Raw genomic sequence first — 24276 nt, 5'->3', positions numbered from 1 at the left:
TTTCTTGGTTCTGAGTGTGCATGCCAGCTCCAGCTCCACTCGCCTTTTTCCTACCTTTGCCTCTTACCCTACCAGTCTGCGCTCCTTGATGCCCTGAGAGATTAGTTGGGCTTGTTTGTGCTTGGTTTCCCCCACTCCGAATGAGGGAGGAGGGAGAGGATTATGTGACACTTTTTTTCTGAGGTGGAGGTCATAGCCTCCCTCAAAAGCAGGAACAAGAGGGGTGGACCTCTGCGGCATCCCTGCAGCCTCCTCGGCCATCCAGTGCTCAGTTCCCACCCTTGAGTGTGATTTTGGGTTCCAGTCCCCTTTGGTTACCTTCTCCTTCCCCTGAGCATTCTGATACCATCATCCTGACCCACCTCATGCCCAGCCCAGGTACTCAGACACTGAGACACTGACAGGGCGTCAGGTTGACCGTTAGGGACCAAGTATGGACTTACCCAAGTCTCTTGATCCTTCACCCCCGGGAGTTAGATCCTTTCTCTTGGGAGTTAAAATTGAGCAGATTAATTAAACACATTGTTGCGGGGGGGGGGGGAGCGAAAAAGAACCTTAAAGGAACCGCGTTCGCCGCTTTTGGTATTTTCGCCCGCCCCTTTTCCTGGCTCCCTTCCTGTGGTTGCCCCATTCCTTTTCTCTGCTTTTCACGGTGTGGCTCCACCACCGTAGCCCTTTTAAGAGAGGCCCCGCCCATGCAAAGGGGGTGGGGCAGGGGCGGAGTCGGAGGAGTCGGGGAAGGAACAAAGCGCGGCCTGCGGGCGGCGGCTTGGCTCAGCCGGCGGGGCCGCGCGGTGCGGGGCCTGCGGGCTGCGGCCCGGGCGGAGCGTTGAAGGGAAGGAGGCAGCATCGCCGTCCGCGCCGGCTGGGCCATGAATGGGCTGCCCTCGGCCGAGGCGCCGGGCGGCGCTGCCTGCGCCCTAGCCGGGCTCCCTCCGTTACCGCGCGGCCTCAGCGGTCTCCTCAACGCAAGCGGGGGTTCGTGGCGGGAGCTGGAGCGCGTTTACAGCCAGCGCAGCCGCATCCACGACGAACTGAGCCGCGCGGCCCGCATCCCAGATGGGCCCCGCTACGCTGCGGGCGCCACCAACGCGGGACCCGCCGCTGGTCCCCTCGGCCCGCGTCGCCCTGTCAATCTCGACTCAGCACTAGCAGCCCTGCGCAAGGAGATGGTGAGTGGCTGGGCCCCGGGCCAGCGGGGCGGAGGGCTGCCGCTGAGCGTGAGGGTCCCCGGGCGGAGCTCAGCCAGAGGCACAGAACCGGGAACTCATGGCTTGAGTCTCAGAAGAACTGCAGAAGCCGGTTGGGTCAGAGGGGATATAGTGACAATGATTATAATTACCGTTTATGGCAATAGTTACCATGTATTTTCAATGCTCTTTTCGTGTTATTTCATTCCATCTTCCTAGGTAAATGTTATCCCCATTTTACAGTGATTGCCTAGAGTCACAGCTTGCAGGTGGCGTCTGCTGTCCACAAAACTTTGTGCTTAGAAAGGTGCAGGAAGATTGGCTAGGGCTGAGGGTGGCCTGGACCCCAACCCCAGCCCACCCTCAGTCTTTTGCAGGTGGGGCTGCGGCAGCTGGACATGTCCCTGCTGTGCCAGCTGTGGGGCCTGTACGAGTCAATCCAAGACTATAAGCACCTGTGCCAAGACTTGAGCCTGTGCCAGGACCTGTCATCCTCCCTGCACTCAGACAGCTCTTATCCACCTGATGCTGGCCTGTCTGATGACGATGAGCCTCCTGATGCCAGCCTGCCCCCGGACCCGCCACCCCTCACTGTGCCCCAGACACACAATGCCCGGGACCAGTGGCTGCAGGACGCCTTTCACATCAGCCTCTGAAGAGCTGGGGGTGGGGGGAAAGTGCACCCCTGCAAAAGGCTCAGAAACTCACCCCTTACTAGGTACTCAGACTTATAGTGCCTGCTTCCCCCTGTACCACCTCACTTCACAAGAAGGCAAGCCTTGGGACCCTCAGAGGCAAAGTTGCCAACCCCCCTCTCCTGACTCTGGTTAGCTAGTACTGGGGCAGGCAGCTGGGCTACAGCCTTTGCCCCTGGCACTGGACCTCCTCTACTCTCACATGTGTGCACCCCAGCTTGGCCAACCGTCAGTCTGGTGGTGGGGCCCAAAGCATCTGGCACTCCCCTCGACGTCTCTGGGATTGGGATGAGTGCCTGGTTCCCATCTCCTTTTCACCTTTTGCTGCTATTGGCAGCTGCTGGCTCAGGGGCATCCCACCTCTGCTCTCTGGGTTCCACTGCTCTAGACCAGGGCATCCCCATTCTTGCACCCACCCACGGCCGGGAGGGCCAAGGTTCCGTGCTGGATATTTAAGTTTAGGGGCCAGACTCTTGGGCACATAGGTAAATAAATACTCTCTCTGCATTCTTGTGTTTTGAATGCCTGGCTCTGGGGCGGGGAAATAGTTTCTGGAAAGTGCGGTCCCGCGCTCCGCCGGCAGGTGGCGCCCAAGACCCCGGAGTGGAAGAAAGGCTGGCCGCGACGGAGTGCGAATCCTCCTTCCACCGACCGGGCTGGGGAACAAGCGGAGCCGGCCGAGCTAGTCCCGCGGTCTGCGACGGCGGGCGAGTAACTTCCCCTCTGGCCGGAGATCTGGGAGCCCAACCCTCCCCCCGCCCATCCCCAACTCGCTTTGGTCCTCCGGGAAGGAAGGAGAAGGAGCCGCCTATCTTGAGAAAAACTTTCCACCCCAAGTGGGGGCGGGGTTGGGGCGGCACAGGAAATGGGTGGGCCTGAGCCAGCGGGCCTAGGGGCCCCTCGGCGGGAGAGGGGAAGGCGCCTCCGGGAAGGGCCCGGGAGCTAGTGAGTGCCCTTTGGGTGGGAGGAAACAGCTGCAGAGGCAGAAGGGGGTGAAGTTGCGTTGGCCCACACCTCCCTAGAGGCCACATAAGCCCTGGGCGAGGGGGCGGGGGGAAGGGGGCAGGGCCCTGCGCTCCAGGGCATGAGATCCACCTTCGGTGAGGTGTGATTGGGTGCCAGAGGCTCCCATTCTGCCCTTAACTCTCATACAGGCCGCCTGGCTACCCCACAGCACTTGGAGCCTTTAGGCCTGTATGTAAGGGGCTCTCTCTTACAGAGGAAACCGAGGACCACACCGCTGGGCCTGAGAGCCAAACCCACGTGTCAGGCTCGCCGGAAGCAGCCTGCACATTTGGGGATGGTGGGTGTTCAGAACTCCAGGCACACACATAAAACCCCCACAACTCCCGGAGACGAAGAGGAGAGGACCTCGAAGTTACACACTTAGGCGTGCAGGCTGCTCACCCCCACGCCCTGTGCACAGGCACTTGCCTCTGGAGACAACATTGGGCACTCTCGGCAGATCAGATACCCTGTTCAAACCGAGAATCTATTAAGCACCAGGTTGCAGTCCTTTCACAAATCTTGCTGAGTGCTGGCAGGGAGGGAAAGAAGCTGATGCGCTGCCCCAGGGTAGTTCTCTAACTCTGGGCCTGATACCTGCAGGTGCTCATTACCATGCTGGGCCAGCGGGTAGGCGATAAGGGCTCTAATCTAGGTGTGAACAAGGCGGCTAACGCCTGCGGCAGGCTTCTTAGGGGAGGGAGAGTAAACACGTGTGTGCAGGCGCGCGCGCGCGCGCGCGCGCACACACACACACACACACACACACACACACACTTTCCAGCCTGCGATAAGGGATTCCGTTCAATGATACCTCAGGAAATCAGCCAGTCTCCGTACTGAATGCTTCCCAAGATTTCATACTCTTAGCGACTGTGTAAGAGTCAGAACTATAATTATCCCTATTTAACAGATGTTGAAACTGAGGCTCAGAGTGTTACTACTTTGCCCAAGGTCACACACTTGGAAATCAGCTGCTTGTGGGATGTTGGGACTATCTTCCCACTTGGCAGCTAAGGAGTCAGTTTCCCTGCTGCCCACAGGTAGGGCCACCCAGGTTGACCCCCGACTCTGCTCCTTCCCACTTAGGTTGAGACCTGGGTGACAGCAGGAGTCTGCCACCCCAGTGTTGACAGTTGGCTCTGGCCCAGATTCGCAGTGTGGCCCTGAGCAAGTCTGTTCTTTCTGGGGCTCTGTTTCCCCCATCTGTGAAATGGGGCCATCAGTACGTACTTCCCACGGCTGAGGGCAGGAAGGGTGGCGGCCAGGGCAGTGCTCGCCAGGGCCGCACCAAATTGCTGGTAGTTCTCGCCCCGGCCCGCGCGTCCACACCGCCTCCGCGCCCTACGAACGGGCGCTGCGGTCGAGGCGTTCCCCTTGGTACGCCCCCCCACCCCCTTCCGCAACCGCGGTGGCGGCGCGAGGCCCCGGAAGCCGGGCCGCCCCGCCCCCCGCTCCCGCCCCGGCCCCGGCCTCCGCCCCCCGCCGGAGCCCCGCCCGCCTTCCGACGGGGGTGCGGCTCCAGGAAACGGCGCGCTCGCGGCTTAGCGCTCCCGGGACCCGACGCGCCCCGGACGACCCGGCCGACTCAGCGGGACCACCCGGCGGGCCCCAGCGCGGGCAGCGGGGTGATCGGCCCCGGGTCAGAGCCTCGGACATCTCCGACGGACGGGGCGGGCAGCGCGGAGAGCAGCCCGGGGGGCCATGGGGACCCAGGCCCGGCCCGCGGTAGCGGGCCAGCGGGAGCCCCGAGTCTGAGGAGGCGGCGGCGGCGGCGGCGGCGGCGGCGGCGGCGGCGGCGGGGGCCATGACCTCGGTGTGGAAGCGCCTGCAGCGCGTGGGCAAGCGGGCCGCCAAGTTCCAGTTTGTGGCCTGTTACCACGAGCTGGTGGTGGAGTGCACCAAGAAATGGTGAGTGGCAGGGAGGCCCCGGGGCCTCCGCAGACTCGCCGGGACCCCATGAGGCCGCTGGAGCCCGAAAGAGCCCTGCCCCTAGCCCGGTGGCCCCTTGCCCCTACCCTGAGCCCTGGTGTCCCAGACACAGAGACTCAAAAATGCCTTTGCAGCTTGTGGGACCCCTGGAGTTGGGGGTGTGGGTCGCTTTTCGGGAATGGAGGTCAGAACTTGCAGGCCTGAGCATCTGTCCGTGCCCACACCTTCCTCATCCAAGCTCAGCCCTGGGGGAAGGGAGGCCTCATGTTTTTGTGACCAGAGGGATGGTTCAGGGTAACATCAGAAAAGGGAGCAAATTCGGAGGTCTACGGGTGGCCTGGTTGTGGCAGAAACCCCCATGGACTGCTCAGAACAAGGATGTTGCCCGCTCCTCCCCTGCCCACTTGCTGGGCCAGAGGAACCCACACACACACTTCAGCCACAGTGGGTGCTGGGAGGCTGGATGTCTCCACAATGTCCTTAAAAGGGGAAACTGAGCACCGGGAGGGATGAGGAGGGAGGCAGGGATTGGGCTTAAAGGGGCCTGAGGGCCTAGAAGGCTGTGAGTCTGGGAGGAGAGGGCTTGGGGAGGGAGAGGTGGCCCGGTCGGGGAAGATATGTGAGAGAGAGTGCAGGACCTGGCCCGGACTGCCTCAGGGCCCCGGGGGCATCTTGTTCACATGCTCCCACCCGCAGCTGCCCGGACCCCTGCGTCACACCCTAAATATACGTGTTCTCTGGTGTCAGCTTCCCTTGGCTGGATTAGGGCACAGCTGTGGGGGCCTCACCCGCCAGGCGGGGCTAAATTTAGGCTCCCAAGAGGAAGAGCTGCAGGGGCAGGAAGGGATCATGGGGTCCAAAGGGAGGGGAGTGAGCAGGAGGCTAGGGTCCCCTGGGCAGCCACCATATCCCCGGTTTTGACTGCGCCAGCCAGAGGGCCGTTCACTGCATCTGGCGAGGCCCAGGGAAGACCAGGGGCTGGCTAAGGTAACACAGCACAAGGCTAGGACTTGAACTCTGGCCTCTGGCTTCTGCCTTCTGCCCCAGCATCCTGGGTGAGGCCAGGGGGACGCTGGGCATGGTCCTAGAGAGCAGGCCTGGGGTGCGGGCAGTGTCAGTGCTTCTGAGTCACAGGGGTGGGCAGGGCCTCCTGGGCTTCTTAGCAGGGAGCCCAGGCTAGGAAGCTGCCCCTACCCAGGTCTTGGCTCCCCAGGAGGGAGTGCCCAGCCTGAGTCAGGCTGCCTAGCCAGGCCCCGCCCTCTCTGGGCACCCCCTGTCTGCTTCCCCTTTCTGGGAAGGCCCCATGGCTACCCTGGCTCAGCCATCGCCAGCAGTCTGGGGTTGGGAAGGGGAGCTTGGCTGCACGCCGGAGGGCTCTGGGCTCCGCTTTGTGACCTTGCCTGGCTCCCAACCTCTCTGGGCCTCAGCATCCTCAGGGGTTGCCTGGAGAGCCATTTATCCTGGCTCAGCCTGCAGAGGGGCGGGGAGGTGGGTGGACCTAAGTGTCCTGGCATGGGGCTAGACACAGGCAAGAAAGCCTCTTGTACTGTTCTCGGCCTCATGATCCCCTCAACCATCCCCACCCTCCTGGGCAGCAGTTGGACCCTCTAACCCAAGAGGGCCTTCTCCCTCCCAGGCCCAGCCACGTGTCAGTTCTGTGGGGCTGGGCCCTGCCCAGGCAATTCTTCGCTCTTGTGTTATCTGTCTCTTCACAACTCTGCCTCTCTTCTGAGTCCGCCCTGGCATATGCAGTTCAGCCTGCAGGTCACCCTCCGGAGGTTTTTCCTTGATGCCCCTTGTGGGAGTCAGGGGCCCTGCAAAGCTAGAGTCCAGGGCTCGGGGTTTGAGAGGTGGGGAGCATGGCTGATTCTCAGGGCCCCTGGGCCCTGGGTGGGTGTCTGATGACAAGCTGACCCTCTGTCTCTGTGACCCCCTCCCCCCTCCACCCCTTGCTCTGACCCCGAGCCTCCCCCCAACCTCTTTGCACTTGCCATTCCTTCTTCCTTGAGCCCTCCTTCTCCAGACCCTGGCACAGCCTCTGCTCAGACACCCCAACCTCAAGGAGACCCCAGTGGCTCTCTCCCATCTCCCTGAAGTCAGCTTGTTAATTTATTTTCCTTCTTGGCTGGCACTCTTCCTCAACCTCTGTTGTCCTCAGCCCCTGAAGGGTCTCGCTTCTCCTTTGCTCTGCTCTGCCTTCTAAACTGGGCTGGGTTTACAGTATGCACTCCCCAAATATTTGGAGTGAACGGCTTTGTTTTACTTCGAGTCTGTCTCTCTCAGTGTCTCTAAGTCTGTGTGTCTCTTGCAGGGTTCTTGCTGGGTTTATGTGTATCTTTCTGTCTCTGTGTGTGCCTGTCTCTCTGTACGCCTCTGTCTCTCTGTCTGTCTTCATAATCCCTGCCCCACATGGGGCCTTTGCCCTTCTGCCCAGGGCCCCACCCTGCCTGAGCAGCCTCACCCTGCTCCTGGTGGCTCCAGATAAGGAGCTGTCCAAGCCCTCTCCTGGGGGAGGGGGATGTGGGCAGAAGGACGACCCTGGAGGAGATGGAGAGGCTGGGTGGGTGGGCCTGACTGAGTAGACCCCCCCCTTTCCCCACCCCCAGGCAACCGGATAAGCTGGTGGTGGTGTGGACCCGGCGGAACCGACGCATCTGCTCCAAGGTTGGGGAGGTTATCAATTGGGGGCGGGGGTCCAGGTTGGGGGTGAGGCCAACAGAGGGTGCAGGGAAAGTGGGTGAGTGAGGACTGATGGGGGAGTGGAGTCAGGTTCAGGTTTGGATCGGAATCCATAGAAGGGAGAGAAAGATGAGGTCGAGTCTAGAGCCAAGGGCAGGGGGCCAGGGGAGAGTGTGAGTCAGGGGAGGCCTCAGACCGCTCATTGCAGGCCCACAGCTGGCAGCCAGGCATCCAGAACCCATACCGGGGCACCGTGGTGTGGATGGTGCCGGAGAACGTGGACATCTCTGTGACCCTCTACAGGGTGAGTCCCTAGCCCTTCTGCATAGGCGGGAATGGGGGGGGGGCGATGACAGCCCAGGCAGCCATGGGGGATCCCCAGTGGGTTATCCATCCAAACAGGAGAGAACAGAGGGGTGAGACCAAGAACCAAGACGGGGGTGGGGGTGGCCCAGGAGTTCTCCTTGGAGGGGGCAGCATGCACGCATACTTGCCACGTGCAGTAGGAGAGACAGCATGGCCCTTGCCCCAGAGCCCCAGTACTCACCAGTGCCTCCTTTTCCCAGGACCCTCACGTGGATCAGTACGAGGCCAAAGAATGGACATTTGTTATTGAGAATGTGAGTGGCCCGGCAGGCTGGGGCCTGGGCTCCTGGGGACTCTGGGGCAGCACTGATGTCCCTGCCCCCGGCCCCTCTCCCTGGCCCATAGGAGTCCAAGGGGCAGCGGAAGGTGCTGGCCACCGCCGAGGTGGACCTGGCCCACCACGCGGGGCCCGTGCCGGCCCCAGTTCCCCTGCGGCTGCGGCTGAAGCCCAAGTCAGTGAAGGTGGTGCAAGCCGAGCTGAGCCTCACGCTCTCCGGGGTTCTGCTGCGGGAGGGCCGCGCCACGTGAGTGCCCACCCCCCTTCCTTGGCCTTGGTCTGGAACCTCTGACCCCAGCCCTCACCCCTGACCTCTGACCTCCCCAGGGACGATGACATGCAGAGTCTCGCGAGCCTCATGAGCGTGAAGCCAAGCGATGTGGGCAACCTGGACGACTTTGCTGAGAGTGACGAGGAGGAGGCTAATGGCCCGGGGACCCCCGAGGCACGGGCTCGTGTGCCCCAGCCAGGTGGGCTCACAGCCTGCCATGGATGAGATCACCAAGACCTAGGGAGGGTAGGGGATAAGCTGGGCGGGAGCCGCTTGCTGTGCAGAGGGCGGGGGGGGGGGGGGGGGGGGACAGGGCCCGCGTGCGCATGCCCAGTTTGGGGGCTCGCTCCTGCCCAGGCAGTTCCAACCTGCCTGGCAGCTCTGACTGTCCAAACTTGGCTCCTGGTCCCATGGCGGCCTGGGTCCTTAGCTGAGTCCCTCAGGCCCTCTCCTCAGCCTCAAGTGGGTGCCTGCCCAGGTCGGTACCTGCCCTGAGCTGGCTGGGCCAAGCGCACAGCGGGGAGATGCAGTCCGGTCTCGCCAGTCCTCACCACCCACCCTGGTGCTCAGCCACTAGCTTCCTCATCCCTCCCTTTGGCTTGTTAAGGCTTTGTTTCTGTCTGTCCTTGTGGTTTTCTCTCTCTCTTTCTCTGCATCGGAGGGCCTGTCTCTTCTCGCAGGCCGGGGCGGCGCCCTGAGGCTGGGGCGTTTCCCAGGTAGGCCCAAGACTCTGGTTGGGGGGAAGGGGTCGGACCTGCAGGGCCCTCCCTGGGCTGACCTGCCCCCCATCCCCACCCCAGACCAATCTCGGGAGCTGAAGACACTTCGTGAGGAGGAGGAGGAGGGCCGCGTACAGCCCCGGCAGGCAGGTGAGGCCCAGGCTGGGTTTGGGGCTGGGGAGGGAACGGACCTCCAGTTTCAGGGCCCAGGCCTCAGCGCCTCACCCTTCCTTCCTCCCCAGCTGCCAGCCCTTCTAGTGCGGAGGATACCGGCCCAGCCCCCGTGAGTGCCCCTGCGCCCCCAGCCAGGGCCTCCCGGAGCCAGGGGTCAGAACCAGCTACTGTAGCAGGGGGCCAGGTGGGGCTCAAGTCCCCCAGACCCCCAGGAACCCCGCCGGAGAAGAGGTGAGCTTTGGAATGAGCCCCACCTCCATCCCCTGCCCCACTGTTAGAAAACTGCATTCCCCCTGCCAACCTGCCTTTCCAGTGCCCTAGCAATCTGAAGGGTGGGGATGGGGCTGACAGTGGGGAGCCACATGGGTTCCCCAATGCTTTCTCTTGGTCTCTCCTCAGGCCCTCAAGGCAGCCAGGCCAGGATGTGGCGCCCACCCCAGCACCTCGGCTCCGGAAAGGCTCTGATGCCCCTTGGCCCCCAGGCGCCCAAGGGGAAGACGAGGCTCCCAAAGCCTCAGGGCCTCCCCTAGCAGGAGTGGGTTCTTCTGGGGAGACCGAGGCCCAGGAAAGCCCTCAGGAAGGGACAGAGGCTCAGGGAGCCAGGCTGGGCCGAGGCATTGAGGATGGAGACTCCAGAGACCCTTTGGTAGGGCAGAAACCCAAGGTGGAGCAGGGGAGCCCTGGGGACAGGCGAGGGGCTAGAGGGGTGGGCACTGAGCAGGAGTCAGGAGTCAGAGAGGTGAACGCTAAGAGGTCAGACATCAGAGCGGGGAAGGCTGAAGAGAGTTTAGAAGTGAGTCAAGTGGATGCTGAGCAGAGGCCAAAGGTGAGACATGTGGACACTGAGGGACCAGAGGCTATAGGGGTGATGTCTGAGGCAAGATTCAAGGAGACTCCCGAGGCTCCTCCAAGGGGCTCTCAGGGGAGGACAGGGGTCAGGACCAGGGATGAGGCTCCCGCAATTCCGAGCACACCCCCAGCAGAGCCTGCAGGGCACACCAGGCATCTTGGTGACCTTAAGGGGGCCAGGGCTGCCACAGGCCAGGAGAGAGGGGGTGCAGAGGTGAGAGGCAGAGCTCCTGGTGTTGGGGGGACGGGCCCGGAGCTGGGCCCCTCTGTTGGAACAGCAAGCGTCAGGCCCCAGGTGAGCAGGCCCCAGGGCGCCCCACCAGCAGCTGACCAGGGAGTAATGTCTAGGGGTCTGGGGTTCTGGGAGGCAGAGGCTGGGGATTTGAGGGTCCTGGGAACAGAGTCAGAGGTACTGGGGAATCAGGAGACAGAAGTGGGGGGATCAGGGTTCCCAGAGAGAAAGACTGGGACAACAGAAGCTAAGCTGTCGGGGGCCCAGGAGACGGAGACCATGGGATCAGGGGTCCTGGACTCAGAGGCTGCTGGAATGGCAGAGTCTGAGGAACTGGGGACCCAGAAAACGGAGGCTGGGGATTCAGGATTTCTGGGGACAAAGACTAGGAGGACGGAGACTGAGATATTGAGGGCCCAGGAGATAGCTGGTGGTTCAGGGGTGCGGGGGATAGAGCGTGGGAAAGCAGAATCTGAAATATGGGGGGCCCAGGAGACAGAGGTGGGAGGTTCCAGGATGCCAGAGATAGAGGCTGGGAGGGCAGAGGCTGAGATATTGGGGACCCAAGAGCCAAAAATGGGGGGTTCAGGAATAAAATCTGAGATAGCAGGGACCCAGGAAACAGAGGTAGGCAGTTCAGGGGTCCCAGGATTCAAGACTGAAACAGCAGCAGCTGAGACACTGGGGACCCAGGAGCTAGCAGCTGGGGGCTCAGGGGTCCCAAGGTTAGGGAATGACACAGCAGGAGCCCAGGAGACAGAGGTGGCGGATTCAAGGGTTTTAGGGCCAGAGGTTGGGACGGCAGAGGCTGAGGGCCTGGGGACTGAACAGACAGAAACTACAGTGTTAGAGGCTGAGAAGGTGAAGGCTAAGACTTTGGGGATCCAGGAGGCAGAGACTGGGCTCGGGGGGACCCTCAAATATGAGGCTTTACAGGACTCCATCACTAAGCATGGAGTTTTAGGGCCCCAGGGAGTAGAAGCAGAGGCAGAGACTACAGTTTTGAGGGTCCAGGAGGAGGAAGCTGGGGTTTTGGGGGTTTCAGAGGCCAAGTCTGGGGCTTGGGGGATCCCGGAAGCAGAGATGGAGGGTTTAGGGCCTCCAGAGAACAAATCCAGGGTTTTGGAGGCCCAGGAAGCAGAAGCTGGGGTCTCAGGGACTGAGAAGGGAAAAGAAGCTGAGGGAAACCTCCCAGAGGCAAGCCTGACTGAGGAGCAGGTAGCCAGTGGGGCAGGGGCCGGGGTGCCCAAGCCCTCGGGGGCCTCTTCCCCAGAGGAGCCTGAAGAGGACGGGAGGCTGCCGGGCAGCCAGGTAGGGATGGGGGCCGCCGAGGGCCCAGTCTGCTGCTTCCCACTAACCTGGGGCTGAGCTAACGGCGGCTCTGCATGGACCCACCTGGTCGACTGGGGTGTGGTGGGACAGGGGCTCAGCTTCAAGGAGCCCCCCTCACCCTCTCCTCTCTCAGGATGCCCTGGCTCCCCCATCTTGTCTTCCCTGGGCTGCATGGAGCCGGACACCCCTAAGCTGATTTTCTGGGCTGACCTTGAGGTGTGGCTGCTGGTGACCTCTGATCTTGCCTGGGGGCCACTGACCTTTTAGGTGACCTTGGTAGATAACCACAGGGCAGGAAACCCTTTTGCCTGGTCCCAGGGCTCTGGCCAGTGGTCTCTGGTGACTCCTGCAAACCCAGAGCTGGGGCTGTTTTCTGCCCGAGGGGCAGAGGGTACTGTCCTATGTTCACATTCCCTGAGCCGATCCTTGTGTCCTTAGGCACCGCCTGCCCCAGTCAGCTCCAGTCAATCCCTGCTGGAGTGGTGCCAGGAAGTCACCGCTGGCTACCGAGGCGTCCGAGTCACTAACTTCACTACATCGTGGCGCAACGGCTTGGCCTTCTGTGCCATCCTGCACCGATTCTACCCAGAGAAGATGTGAGCTGCCAGGGGGGTGGGGGTGGGAATGAAGGAGGGAGCCCCCCGGGAGGGCAGTGTGAGGCCAGCCTCTGACCAGCCCTCTCTCGCGCTCGGCAGTGACTATGCCTCCCTGGATCCACTCAACATCAAACAGAACAACAAGCAGGTGAGATGGGGAGGGAGCCGTGCCTGGAGGGAAAGGTTCTAGAGCCAGGCGGTAGGACCAAGATTTAGGGCCGGTCAGTCTTTAGGAGAGGAATCTGTGGGCTGCAGGGCCCCAGCCGTGGACTTTGGAAGTTCTGCCACTTTATACTCTCTTGGGCTTTAAATTGTTCGTTTTCCGTAGTTTAGTTTAGTTTTGTTTTAAAGCATATTTCCACCAGATGGTTTTTCCGAAACCACCCTTTGGTGTGCAGTTGCTGGGTGACGTGGGGGCGGGCCCTACTGCTAGATCTCCCCCAATAGAAGGGAGAAGGCGTTGCTAGGCCAACCCCGGCGTGCGGCTCGCGGGGACTCCTCGGGCGGTCCGGGGCGGGGCCGCAGCGTCGCTGGGTAACGCCCGCCGCCGCCGCCGCCGCTGATCCCCAGGCCACCGTTCCTAGGCCTTCGATGGCTTCGCGGCCCTGGGCGTGTCGCGGCTGCTGGAGCCGGCGGACATGGTGCTGCTGTCAGTGCCCGACAAGCTCATCGTCATGACTTACCTGTGCCAGATCCGCGCCTTCTGCACCGGGCAGGAGTTGCAGCTGGTGCAGCTGGAGGGCGGCGGCGGCGCTGGCACGTACTGTGTGGCCAGCGCCCGGCCGAGCCCGCCCGACGGCCTGGACGCCGGGGGCCTGGCGCAGCGGCTGCGCGAGCAGCGGGCCGAGGCGCCGGAGGAGCCCAAGGGGCCCAAGGGGCCCAAGGAGCCCGAGAACCGCGCGGACGGAGCGGCTCCCGAGGCGGCCTCCAAGGACCACGGTGCCGAGGCCGCCCAGGAGGCGCGCGCGGCGGAGGCCCCCGCCGGCGGCCCCGGAGCCCGGGCGTCCGTGGCCCCGGCCGAAGGGCTGGTGAACGGGGCTGGGGCGCCGGGCGCCGGGGGCGGCGTGAGGCTGCGGCGGCCGTCGGTCAACGGGGAGGCCGGGCCGGTGCCCCCGCCCCGCGCGCACGGCTCCTTCTCCCACGTGCGCGACGCCGACCTGCTAAAGAAGAGGCGCTCGCGGCTGCGGAACAGCAACTCCTTCTCGGTGGACGACGCGGACTCGGGAGCGGCCGGAGCGGCCAGAGCTTCCGGAGCCGCGGCTGCAGTGAGTGCCCTCCTCTGGCGCGGGGATCCGGGGGAGCGGGGCAGAGAAGCACGGGCCCGGAGGGGCCCCAAGGGCAGAGCTGGCCCAGGGTGGCCGCTTCAGGGCAGCGGGACTCAGCTGGACCCGGCGAGGCGCTTTCTGAGCGGAGGGCCCGTGGAGCCACGGAAGAGTCCGCTGGCGAGGTAGTGAGCTCCTGCTCCGGGGACACATGGAAGCCGAGGCCCCCCAGGCTCGGAGCAGCGGCCCAGGGCAGAGTTTCCACCTCTGTTGCCAGCCTTGGGATATATGCTAATGGTTTTTAATGCTTGACACCCAAGTAGTAGAATCATGGGCTGGAGTAGGAAGATCCTAGAAGGCTCCATGTTTTCAGCACTCAGCGCACTGCTCTTTATGGACTGTAAAATGGGTTGGGGCGTTTCTTTCCCTGCAGGGGTGGACCCAGGAGCCACCATTGCCCTGTAAGCGGGGACAGAGCTTCTGTGGGACCATCCAGGGTCTCCGAACCCCAAGTATCTCTGACTTGGATCTTTAACTCCAGGTCCTGGAGACCCATTCTTCTCTGATAACGGGAGGATGGAGACCGTAGACCCTGCCGGGTGCCGAGGTCCCCCACCCCAGCCCCTGCAGGTCTCAGGTTAGGGGCTCTCAGGGTGTCACATGGTCACTGCACTGAAGGGGAGATGGTCCCGGAGAAGGCAGGGACCTGCTCAGGGACTCAGAGCCGCTGAAGTGGCTTTCCTAGCTGGGGTTCCTTCTGCCCACTGCACCCGTCCTGCCTGCGACAGCAGGGACAGCTCTGTCAGGCCACCCAAGCCTTCAGCTGCCCGGGGATGACCCCTAAGTTCTAAAGAAAGGAGCGCACAAACTGGGACAGTCTTTCTGGAAGAAGCAGCCATGTGAGCAGGGCTGCTAAGGTGGGCAAGCTTTCCCAGATGAAAACTGAGAGGGGCTGGTTCTCAAGTGGGGGGAACCTGCTGCAGTAAAAGTGTGTTAGCAGGAAAGCTCAGGTTTCATTTAGGGATCTGCCTGCCACTCGTCTCCCGGAAGGCCCGCAGGTGGTAATGAGGCTGGCTTGCAGAGCAGGAGCCTTGAATACAGAGTCAGAGGCACGGCATTGTGAATGAGAGACAGGGAGGGCACTGGAGGCACCCATAGGAGATGTTTGGCAGGGGTCAGACACAGCCACCCATGGCCGGTCTGTTGGCTTCTGGCCACAGCCTCCTTGATGTGTGTCAGTGGCTCTTTAAATCTTAAAGGGGAGGCTCCATCCTACACCTTTCTCTGCCCAAGTCCCAGCATCTGGTCCTTCCAAGCCAGGCCCCTCTCCAGCCCTTGTCCCACAGGAGATATTTGACCCATAGGCCTGGAAGGGAGTCCTCCTTTTTTTCCCCCCTAAAGATTTATTTATTTATTAGAGAGAGAGTGAGAGAAGCGGGGGGAGGGGGGGCAGAGGGAGAGAGAGAATCTCACGCAGACTCTGTGCTGAGCGCCAAGCCCGATGCAGGGCTCGATCCCACGACCCTGAGATCATGACCCGAGCGCAAACCAAGAGTCGGACGCTCAACCGACTGAGCCACCCAGGCGCCCCGGGACTCCGCCTTATTGGCCATTCCCACCCCCCATGCCCCGTGCATGAGGTGGGAGGACGTCAGGCCCGTCCCTGCCCTTGGGAGCTCCCAAATTCCTGGATGGGATGAAGTCAGGCACCTTGAAGCTGGGGTGGGGCTGAAGCAGCAGAATGAGGAGAGCAGGGTGCCTCTGCCCAGTAAGGCTTCCTGGAGGAGGGGCCACACATGAGGGTGTAGAAAGGGGAATTGGGGTCAGACATGAGGAAGTATTGGAATTCCCATCAGGGCTGGTGTGAGTAAGCTCAGTTGTTGCTGAGGTTGGGGTTTCTTCTTCACTTTCCTACCTCTGCCTGCTCCTAACTGACTCCGCACAATGCCCCTTCCAGGGAGGAACGATTACCCCGTTTTGCAGGTGGGAACATTGAGGCTCACGGAGATGAAGAAAGAGGCAGAGGAAGCTGAGGTTCACCTGTGAATCCAGAATTCTTAAATGGCACTTTCTACTAGGCCCTGCAGTATTGACTGGCTGTGTGACCCCAAGGAAGCCATTGAACCTCTCTGTGCTTTTTCCCTGAGGATGAGAAACAAACGCATGAAAGTTTCTCGCAGGGTGGTCTTGAGACACCACTTCAGGGTGCTGTCAAAAAAGGGGAACTGTGTTCTCCCCCAGATGCCTTTCTGGAGCTCTGCAACCCCCAGGTTACACAGGGCTGGACTTTCTCCCACATACAAAGATACAACCAGAGGCCCAGTGGGTATGACTGGCCCAGAGGCAAAGAGCAAATTGGTGGCCAAGCTTGGGAACAAATCTTTGGATTGGAGAGCCCTGGGTCCTAAGCCAGGCTCTGTATGAGCCTCATCTCTGACTTCCAGTTTCCTCATCTGTGAAGTGGGGTGGTAATCACCCTTGACTCACAGGTCAAGGTTGTTGGGGGAACTAAAGGAGTCAATACACGCGCAGCACCCAACGCATAAATATTTAGTCAATGACCTTTCGTAGGTGGGCCCCGAGTGCCTCCTCTGGGCCCCACTCTGTCTGCAGGGGCTACCTCTAGGCAGGGGAGACATGGGTAACCAGCAGCCATGAGGGGGTGGGGGCTGTGGTGGGGAAGGCCTGGGAAGCCATGGCGGGAGCACTGTCCAGCCTGGGGATCAGTGAGGCTTCAGGAGGTGTGAAGGTCAGGAAGGGGGACAGAAAGTCGTGTGGGAGCCCGAAGGGGCCTCGAGGAGGTGGAGCTGAGCTGGGTCATGAAGGTTGCTGATGTGAGGCAGCCCCAGATAGAGGCCAGCCCAGGCTGAGGAAGCTATTTGGGGAAGCGAAAAGTCCGTGCCTATGGCTAGGGGGTGGTGTCCGGGGGCGGTTTGGGGTAGCAGGAGTTGAGGCTGGAGCTGCCACCAGGCCTTGACAACAAGGCTGGGGGCTGAGAGGGGCCGGGGGAGAGTGACACCAGCAGGTGAAGGTTTTAGGAAGACCCCTCAGTTGTGACTTGAGGGCAGAGTCAGCAGGCAGGGCGTGGGGAGTGGCCGGTGAGGAGGCTGCCATCGACCTGGGCCACAGAGGATGGCACCTGAGTGGGATATGTCCGGCGGTGCCTCTCAGGGAAGTGCAGGGTGGCGTGGACAGTGGGGTGGGTCAACGCCTTCCTCCTGAGACCCAGAAGGGTTGGCCAGAGCAGGAGCCCCATCCAAAGGGGCTGGGCTGTCGGCGGACCTGAGCCCCCAGAGCTGCCTCTCCCAGCAGGTGGCCAGGGGTGGGGCACATTAAGGACCAGCCCTGCCTTTCCAGGCTAAAATGGGTAGGTCCCGCCAACTTGACCTTTGCTGAGTGTTCTGTGGAGAGCACAGCAGGCTCTAGGCATGGACATTGATAAGGTGGGAGGGTGCCCCCTTTTGGCCAGGATATGGAGGTGCCGGCTCAGGATGGCCTAGGTTCGGAGACGAGGTGCATCAGGTCAGCTCGGTGTCACGGTGTCACTGTGTGGCCCCTGGCCATGATGGAGACGCAAGCACTAGGTGATGGGAGTCGGAGGTGGCCTGAGGGAGCTCCATGGAGGAGGGGGCGAGAGGGGGAAGGAGAGGCCCCAGCCAGGCCCTTCTCAGCCTTTCAGCCCTGACTCTCACAAAAGCCCCTGAAGCCAGGGTCATCAGCCCAGCCCCGGGAATGAGGACTGTGAGGCTCCAAGCGTGGGAGTGGACTGGCCCAGGACCACAGGACCAGGGAGGGTGAAGGCCGTGACCTTTGCTTGAGGAGGCACTTTCCTTAGAGGAGGTGGGGGTGGAGTTCTGTGTAGCAGCAGGACTGGAGAAGCAGCTGAGTGGGCAGGGCCTGAGGTTGCAGGCCCCTCCTGCCCTATGTGTGCAAGAGGCTCTGGCTGGCCCCAGGGCGGGGCTGTTGGGAAACCCCTCCAAGACCTCACTGGCCTCTTTCTCCACAGGAAGGCCTGAGCCCTGACCCCGGCCCTGCCCCTGGCCCACCCACAGCCACAGCCCCACAGCAGTCCCCTGGTGAGTAGTTTTGCAGGACTAGCGGCCCAGCTCAGCTCAGGCTGTTCACAGATCCTGAGCTGGGGAACCCCTCGGGGGCCGGTGTCAGTTGGAGGTGCTTTAGCTTGGTCTCTGTCTGCAGGTGGGAGTCCCCCATCAGAGGAGCCACCCCCAAGTCCAGGGGAAGAGGCTGGGCTGGTAAGGAGATCTGTGGTGGGTGGAGCTGGTGGGTGGCACTTCCTAGGCGGAGCCTGGGCTGAGCCCACTCTGTCCTTTGCCCCCCTTTTTTGCAGCAAAGATTCCAGGACACAAGTCAGTATGTGTGTGCAGAGCTGCAGGCCCTGGAACAGGAGCAGAGACAGATAGATGGGCGGGCAGCCGAGGTGGAGACACAGCTGAGGAGACTTATGGAGTCAGGTGGGGCAGGCATCTGGAGTCCACTCCCCAACACATGCTACCAGATCTGCCTAGCCCTGCAGCCCTTCCTGATCTGGGGAGGAGGTGGGAGGAGGCAAGGCGGGGGTCACTGTCCCCATTTGCAGCTGGGCAAGGGAAGCAGCTTGCTGGAGGCACACGGCTCTGGCTTCTGGGATGCCACAAGGAAGCAAGCCCCTTCCCCACTCCCCAGCCACCCTACTCCTGCCACCTGGTTTGGGGGCAGGCCTGGTGACTGTCCTGGCCTGTTTCAAGGTGCCGACAAGCTGCAGGAGGAGGTGCTGATCCAGGAATGGTTCACATTGGTCAACAAGAAGAATGCTCTCATCCGAAGGCAGGACCAGCTGCAGCTCCTGTGAGTGCAGGCTGGCCCCGCCCAGTGTAGGTGCCAACCCCAGCCAATCCTGGGCCCACAGAACAGAGGGACTCTTGGCTGCTTCGATTACAGTTATTCACTGCTTCTTTCTTTCTGCAAAGATCTTTTTGAAAAATTGTTCAGTCATCTTATTTTTTCCCCTCAAAAGTCCTGTATAAGTTGTACACCTTTTAAATTGGTACTGTTTTTATGAATCAGAAAACCAAGGCCCAGAGAAAAACGTGGTACAGGCACCAGGTCAGGGCTGAGTGCCCCAGTTTGACCCTGTTTATTTACAGTAAGGATAACCGAGGCTCAGGGAGATCTGAGCTGGTTTCCCAAGTGGGGTCAAACGCGACTCTGGGCCATGACTGTTTTTCTAGTCCTGCAGGATGAAGGCAGTTTTGCTTCCCTTTTGCATTTTGGATCATTTTTCAGAATAATTCTAGTCTAGTACTTGCTGTTTATGATTAATGTTCATCCAAATAATCCTGCAAGGTTGTTTCTTAATTGGAAAACAAAAAAGAGCAGTGGGGATGGGAGGAGACAATATAAACATCCAGCATTTGGAGGACAGTTGGAAGGAAGTTGATTTGGCGCAGGGACAGGGGTATAGCGCCGCTCTCAGCCCAGCCCTCCCGGCCAACGGGTAATGAGGTAGGATGGGGGCACGGAGAGCGGTCAGAGCCCTGGGACCCCTCCCCCTCCCGTTCCGCTGTCCCTGACCCACCTCCACCCCCTCCCCCACCCCAGCATCGAGGAGCAGGACCTGGAGCGGAGGTTCGAGCTGCTGAGCCGGGAGCTACGGGCCATGCTCGCTATCGAAGGTGGGAGATGGGACCTGGGAGATGGGGCGGGAGGGGCTGAGAGCCAGGACGGAGCAGGGGCCGGCGCCTCCTGACCCTCAGCCTCCTCCGCCCTCAGACTGGCTGAAAACGGCCGCGCAGCAGCACCGAGAGCAGCTTCTGCTGGAGGAGCTGGTGTCGCTGGTGAACCAGCGCGACGAGCTGGTCCGGGATCTGGACCACAAGGAGCGGATGTGAGTGGAGTAGGGTCCGCGCTGGGAGGTGGGGTGGGGGGGTGGGGGGGTGGGGGGGTGGGGTGGGGAGGCAAACCAGGCCAGGGGCCCCGACTCTGACTTGAAGCCGTTCCCTCGCAGCGCCCTGGAGGAGGACGAGCGCCTGGAACGCGGCCTGGAGCAGCGGCGCCGCAAGCTGAGCCGGCAGCTGAGCCGGCGCGAGCGCTGTTCGCTGAGCTGAGGCCCCGCCCGCTCGCAGCGCAGGCTTGGTCGCCGCCGCGCGGGGTCGCCGCCCGGGGCTGGCGCTCCGGGGGACCCGGGCCGCACGGCCCGCAGCGCGCCGCTTGTGGGGGCCGCCGCCGTCCCCGCACCGGGCGGAGGAGGGCGGCCCCTGGGGCCCGACCGACGGGAGCGGCTGGACGGCCGTGCCGTCCGGGCCGTATTTATTTGTCCTTGTGAGTGCGTGTGTTCGCGGGGCCGGGCGGGGGGGAGGGTCCCAGGAGCGCCCCGCAGAACAACCCCTCCCCGACGGCAGGGCCCGGGCCGGCCGCCTGGGCGAGCAGGGAAGGCGGCTGAACCGCTGCGCCCCCGCCCTCCCCCCTTTCCTGATCGTCGCGAGCAATAAAGTTGGACGAGGCTACAGCAGCGCCGGCCTTTCTCAGGACTGGGGTTTTCAATAGACGGAAGGGGGTGGGGCTGGGGCCGATAAGGTTGTCTGCGAGCCCAAGTGGGGCCCGTGCGGGCTTGGAGGTTCCCAGAGGCATCGGGGGCCCTGCTCGGCCCTCACCTTCAAAGGATGGTGGGTTTGTTTGTTTGTTTTAATATATATATATATTAAGATTTTATTTATTAACAGAGAGAGACAGCGAGAGAGGGACCACAAGCAGGGGGAGTGCGAGAGGGAGAAGCAGGCTTCCCGCTGAGCAGGGAGCCTAATGTGGGACTCGATCCCAGGACCCCGGGATCACGACCCGAGCTGAAGGCAGACACTTAATGACTGAGCCACCCAGGCGCCCAAGGATGGTGGGGTTTAAGGATGATGGGATTTGGGTCGTTGGTCGCTTTAGAGGTCCCATGTTGAAAAGAGACGAAATCAGTCGGGGTTATTGCCCCCCCTTTTAAAACACACTATAGCCTGAGGTCCTTACAGTTACTCCCTCCCCTCCCCTCTCTGGAGGCTTCCTCATCGTCGTCGTCAGTCTTGTCCATCTGAAAGGAGCTCAACTCCCTCACCTGGCCCCTGTCAGCAAGTTGGGGCCTGTTCTGGGGCTGCAGCCGAGGGGGGCAGGGTGCCCAGAGCCAGTTCATCCTGGCCCAGGATGTCGCCTTGGTCTTCAGTGGTCAACGGGCCACTGGACCCAAAGAATGTCACCAGGGCACGGACCTGTGGCAGCTCTGAGAAGGTCTCCACAGCCAGCAGCATGGCCAGGAGCCCGAAGAGCAAGTAACCTGGCGAGGAGAGATTGCTAGGGCAGCTCTTGGGGGGCCAGGGATGCTCCCTGCCCCCCTCCCAGGCAGGTGACCCGCCACCCCCGGCACCGGGTGCCACTCAATCCACTTAACCCAGCCATCAGGGTTCTTCCAACCACAACTCGCACACCACACGCTAGGGCCGTGGCCCTGCACCTGTGCGCTCAGCCTCCCCAGCCGTGATGGGAGTCCTGGTCCCGGCTCCCCTTCCCCAGTCTCCTCTCCCTCCCACTCCGTGGCAGCTGGACTCACCGAGAAGCGCCAGCTGGCCAAGGTGGTAGAGCACGGGGTGCAGGCCACGGCCGCGGTGCGGCAGCAGGTGCCCCAGGCGCAGGGTGCTGAGCGAGTTGAAGCAGAAGTAGACGGCCTCCAGCAGGCTGCAGTCACCCCGCAGACCCCACAGCACCACTGCCGGCAGCAGCACGAGGGTCGCAGCCGCTAGCAGGCCCCATCCAGCCGCCTGCAGCAGTGCGGCCCTGGCCGGGGCCAGCCGCCACTGGCCGGCCACCCAGGCACCTGGGCAGCTGAGCAGGGGCAGCAGGCGGCGGCGCAGTGTGGCCAGGAGCGCGAGGGAGGCCGGCAGCCCCAGGGCTGCGTAGAGCACGCAGAAAGCCTTTCCACCTGCCGATAGTGGGGCCATGTAGCCATAACCTGGAAAGGAGAGAGGCGCTAGGCAATGAACACTTGAGTGCGATGCCAGGTGGAGCCCCCTTTCCCCCAACAAGGCCTCTGGCAGAAGGCTGCCCCCTGGTGGCCGAGATGGTGGGAACTGTTCAGGCCCAGGCTCGGGCCGGCTGGCTTTGCTCCTCATTCGCTGGGCGTCTTGGGCAAGTCGCTTAACCTCTCTGGCCACTCTTCTCAGTTGGTTACGTGTCCCGACTCTTGATTTCAGCTCAGGTCATGATCTCAGGGTCATGAGATCAAGCCCCATGTGGGGCTCTGTGCTGAGCCTGGAACCTGCTTAAAATTCTCTCTCCCTCTGCCTCTGGGCACTGTCCCCCCCCCCAACTTCCCCCACTCCCAAACAAACAAACAAACAAACAAACCTCTCTGGCCACTCTTTTCTGGAAAATGTAAGGATTAGAGGAGGCAGTCACCTTAGGCCTCTTGTAGCTGGGATAGTTCTGAGAACTACTGTCCTGCCCAGGGGAAGGTTGGTTTTCTGATTCCTCAGCTCTGCCCTTGACCAATACAATACTTCCAAATCCTCTAGGAAGAAAGATACCCGCTCTTTCACTTCCCGAAGGTGTACTGAGACCTCCCCTGCTAGGCCCTGCACTGGCACCTGGGTCTGCCCAGCCCCTGCCATGTGGTGGCAGAGACAGGCAGGAAAATTTAGGGAGAGGTGGGAGAGCAGGGTGTGCTCGGAGAACAGGACCGGCTAGTCCGGAGGTTGTAAACTCAAATGCCTAGATGAGCCAAGATGGGAGACAAGAGGGAGTGGTGGGGACTGGGCTGGCCCGGAGAGGATGTGCTCTGCCCCGAAGAACGGGCCTATTCCAGACAATACAGAATCCCTCGCCGGATTCTAGCCCAAAGCAAATAGGTTGCCTGATTGTTCAACAGAAGTGGGCAATATAGACTTTCATTAAAAAAACACTTAGACACTTTGCAGGATGAAAAACCTCCAGAGCTGTGGGTCCCATTCCTTTATTTCTCTGGGTCTTTGCACATGCTCCTGCCCCTGCCAGGAATTCCTTCATCCCTCATTTCTGTGCCCTCTTGCCGTGGTTACTATCTCATTAGGACTTCCTCCCCCTGGACGCTCTCTCCTGAGTTGGTGGTCTTAATCTGTACTCCTGGGTTCACTCCATTTTCCTCCATCCAAGAATTCACCCCACAACACCTGTCCCCTGACCTTGCCTCAGGCCCTGGGGTCTGGGCATCTCTCCTGGGTCTTAGGGGGTGGCAGGGGGTGTGGCTGAGGAGGACACACCCCACCTGGCAGCTGAAGTTGAGGCACCAGTTGGGGTGTTGGTGTGGGAAGCCCCGGGTGTGACGTCAGGCCTCATCAAGCCCGGGCTCTGTCTGGCATGTGGGGGCTGGGAGAAGGGCTACACCCCCAGGGCCCCCAGGAGCCCCCTCCTGCCCGGCCGCCTGGCGGCCTTGCCCGTGGTGGTGAGGATGCTGGCAGTGAAGAGCAGGGCCGAGGGCAGATCCCACTTCCCGGCCTCTGAGCCATTGCCCAGGCTGGAGACCCCGTGTACCTGGGCTGCCAGGGCGGTGCCCAGCAGCTCCTCCAGGGCCCCGGGGGTCAGGCAAGCCCCATACTCTGCCTGGAAATTGGCCAGCTCGGCCCTGAGCTTGGCCTGGAGCCGGAGTGCTGGAGGCCCCTCCAGGGCCTGAAGCGCAGCAGCCCCAATCCCCAGGGCCAGCAGGTGGGCCACAACCAGTAGTGGGAACCGGGCCCAGGGCCTCAGAGCCCCCATGGCGAGCCGTCTGGGGTTGGAGGTGCTGTGGGGGCCGAGTGCCGACTGCTCCAACCGCAGGCACCGGGGAAGGGCTGGGCAGGGCGCGGCTGGGAGGAGGTGCTGCGTGGGCGGCTGGGACGCAGCGAGGCAGAGTGTCAATGAGCTTGGAGGGGACCGGGGTCCCTCCTCCCGGCTTCTGGGGCCAGTTCCCTGCAGCTGGGGGGATGCGGGTGGGGTGCCGCGGGGTGAGGCCCGAGGAGATAGTGACTGGCTCAAAATCACGCTGCGGTGGCTTATTCGAGGAGGCGCTCGGTCACGCACACTCCATTCACCCGCTCAGCGAGTGCTTCGATCCTGAGGACACTAGAGAAGAGGACACAGGTCCCTTCCCTCCTGGTGTCGCCATAAGATACCCGTTAGCGAGGAAACATGCCAAGTTCACATGGTCACATGTGTCCTGAAGTTTTGCGGGGGGGGGGGTTCCTCCGGGAGGCTCCCGGAGGAGTGAAGGGTGACACTGCAGCTGGGGAACAGGAGAGGCCAGGCAAGGGGTGAGAGAGCTCGGGGTGTGAGAGGAACGGGGGGCTGGCTGTGGGGGGACAAAGGGGGTAAAGACGCAGGGCCCTGAGGACAAGAGTAGTCCAAGGAGACCTGCGGGGGGCTACTTCGGGCGTCCTGGGAGGAGGAGGGGAGAGGAGTGACAGGATTTGGGATGGGTCAGGTAGGGGCAGGGAGGGTGGTGTGTGGAGAGGAGCCAAGGATGCCCAGCGGCCCCTGGACAGGTGATGTTCTCACACCTCCGTTCTGAGTCCTCCCTGAGAACCCTCTGTGCTGGGCGCCCCCTAACACTGGGGACCAGGTGGGTCTGGCTGCTGCGGAGTGTGCAGGGGTGGGGAGCCTAGGCTACTGCTCCCCGCAACCGCGGAGGGGCCCTGCCCTGGGGCATGGTGTGG

General features: G+C 62.0%; 3 protein-coding genes across 5 annotated transcripts; 2 read left to right on the top strand and 1 right to left on the bottom strand.

Annotated features, from left to right (window-relative positions):
• The first annotated feature begins 64 nt into the window (after positions 1 to 64).
• Positions 65 to 2392, top strand: FAM89B (family with sequence similarity 89 member B). Its single transcript, XM_028118474.2, has 2 exons — positions 65 to 1172; positions 1568 to 2392. Exons 1-2 carry the CDS (start codon positions 873 to 875, stop codon positions 1844 to 1846), a joined length of 579 nt encoding a protein of 192 aa, XP_027974275.1. The 5' UTR covers positions 65 to 872; the 3' UTR covers positions 1847 to 2392.
• A 2005-nt stretch (positions 2393 to 4397) lies between these two features.
• Positions 4398 to 20087, top strand: EHBP1L1 (EH domain binding protein 1 like 1). Of its 3 annotated transcripts, none has more exons than XM_028118458.2 (19): positions 4398 to 4801; positions 7429 to 7486; positions 7710 to 7805; positions 8068 to 8121; positions 8213 to 8391; positions 8472 to 8614; positions 9216 to 9284; positions 9377 to 9539; positions 9708 to 11700; positions 12160 to 12317; positions 12417 to 12465; positions 12902 to 13582; positions 17586 to 17655; positions 17777 to 17832; positions 17928 to 18051; positions 18325 to 18424; positions 19178 to 19251; positions 19349 to 19463; positions 19584 to 20087. In XM_028118458.2, the coding sequence occupies exons 1-19, from the start codon at positions 4698 to 4700 to the stop codon at positions 19681 to 19683; spliced, it is 4386 nt and encodes a 1461-aa protein (XP_027974259.1). In that variant the 5' UTR covers positions 4398 to 4697; the 3' UTR covers positions 19684 to 20087. The 3 variants fall into 3 exon arrangements, with proteins under 3 accessions (XP_027974259.1, XP_027974260.1, XP_027974261.1); XM_028118459.2 differs by having other exon boundaries at positions 4399 to 4801; positions 9708 to 9954; XM_028118460.2 differs by lacking the exon at positions 9708 to 11700 and having other exon boundaries at positions 4400 to 4801; positions 9377 to 9417.
• Positions 20088 to 20305: 218 nt separating this feature from the next.
• Positions 20306 to 23932, bottom strand: KCNK7 (potassium two pore domain channel subfamily K member 7). The gene is made up of 3 exons (XM_028118476.2): positions 23023 to 23932; positions 21165 to 21563; positions 20306 to 20891 (listed from the first exon to the last, which is right to left on the bottom strand). Exons 1-3 carry the CDS (start codon positions 23339 to 23341, stop codon positions 20686 to 20688), a joined length of 924 nt encoding a protein of 307 aa, XP_027974277.2. The 5' UTR covers positions 23342 to 23932; the 3' UTR covers positions 20306 to 20685.
• Positions 23933 to 24276: the final 344 nt, after the last annotated feature.

The sequence above is a fragment of the Eumetopias jubatus genome, unplaced genomic scaffold (genome assembly GCF_037043125.1).
Source record: "Eumetopias jubatus isolate StellerSeaLion01/CBP00866 unplaced genomic scaffold, mEumJub1_p1.0 scaffold_13, whole genome shotgun sequence".
NCBI lineage: Eukaryota > Metazoa > Chordata > Mammalia > Carnivora > Otariidae > Eumetopias > Eumetopias jubatus.
This window is presented reverse-complemented; position numbering and strand designations above follow the sequence as displayed.

Coding starts and splice junctions, on each gene's coding strand:
- FAM89B (XM_028118474.2), top strand. CDS start 873: ATGAATGGGCTGCCCTCGGCCGAGGCGCCGGGCGGCGCTGCCTGCGCC. Junction 1,173..1,567: donor CAGCCCTGCGCAAGGAGATG/GTGAGTGGCTGG, acceptor AGTCTTTTGCAG/GTGGGGCTGCGGCAGCTGGA.
- EHBP1L1 (XM_028118458.2), top strand. CDS start 4,698: ATGACCTCGGTGTGGAAGCGCCTGCAGCGCGTGGGCAAGCGGGCCGCC. Junction 4,802..7,428: donor GTGGAGTGCACCAAGAAATG/GTGAGTGGCAGG, acceptor CCCCACCCCCAG/GCAACCGGATAAGCTGGTGG. Junction 19,252..19,348: donor GGCCATGCTCGCTATCGAAG/GTGGGAGATGGG, acceptor CTCCGCCCTCAG/ACTGGCTGAAAACGGCCGCG.
- KCNK7 (XM_028118476.2), bottom strand. CDS start 23,341: ATGGGGGCTCTGAGGCCCTGGGCCCGGTTCCCACTACTGGTTGTGGCC. Junction 21,564..23,022: donor CAGCATCCTCACCACCACGG/GCAAGGCCGCCA, acceptor TCTCCTTTCCAG/GTTATGGCTACATGGCCCCA. Junction 20,892..21,164: donor TGGCCAGCTGGCGCTTCTCG/GTGAGTCCAGCT, acceptor TCTCCTCGCCAG/GTTACTTGCTCTTCGGGCTC.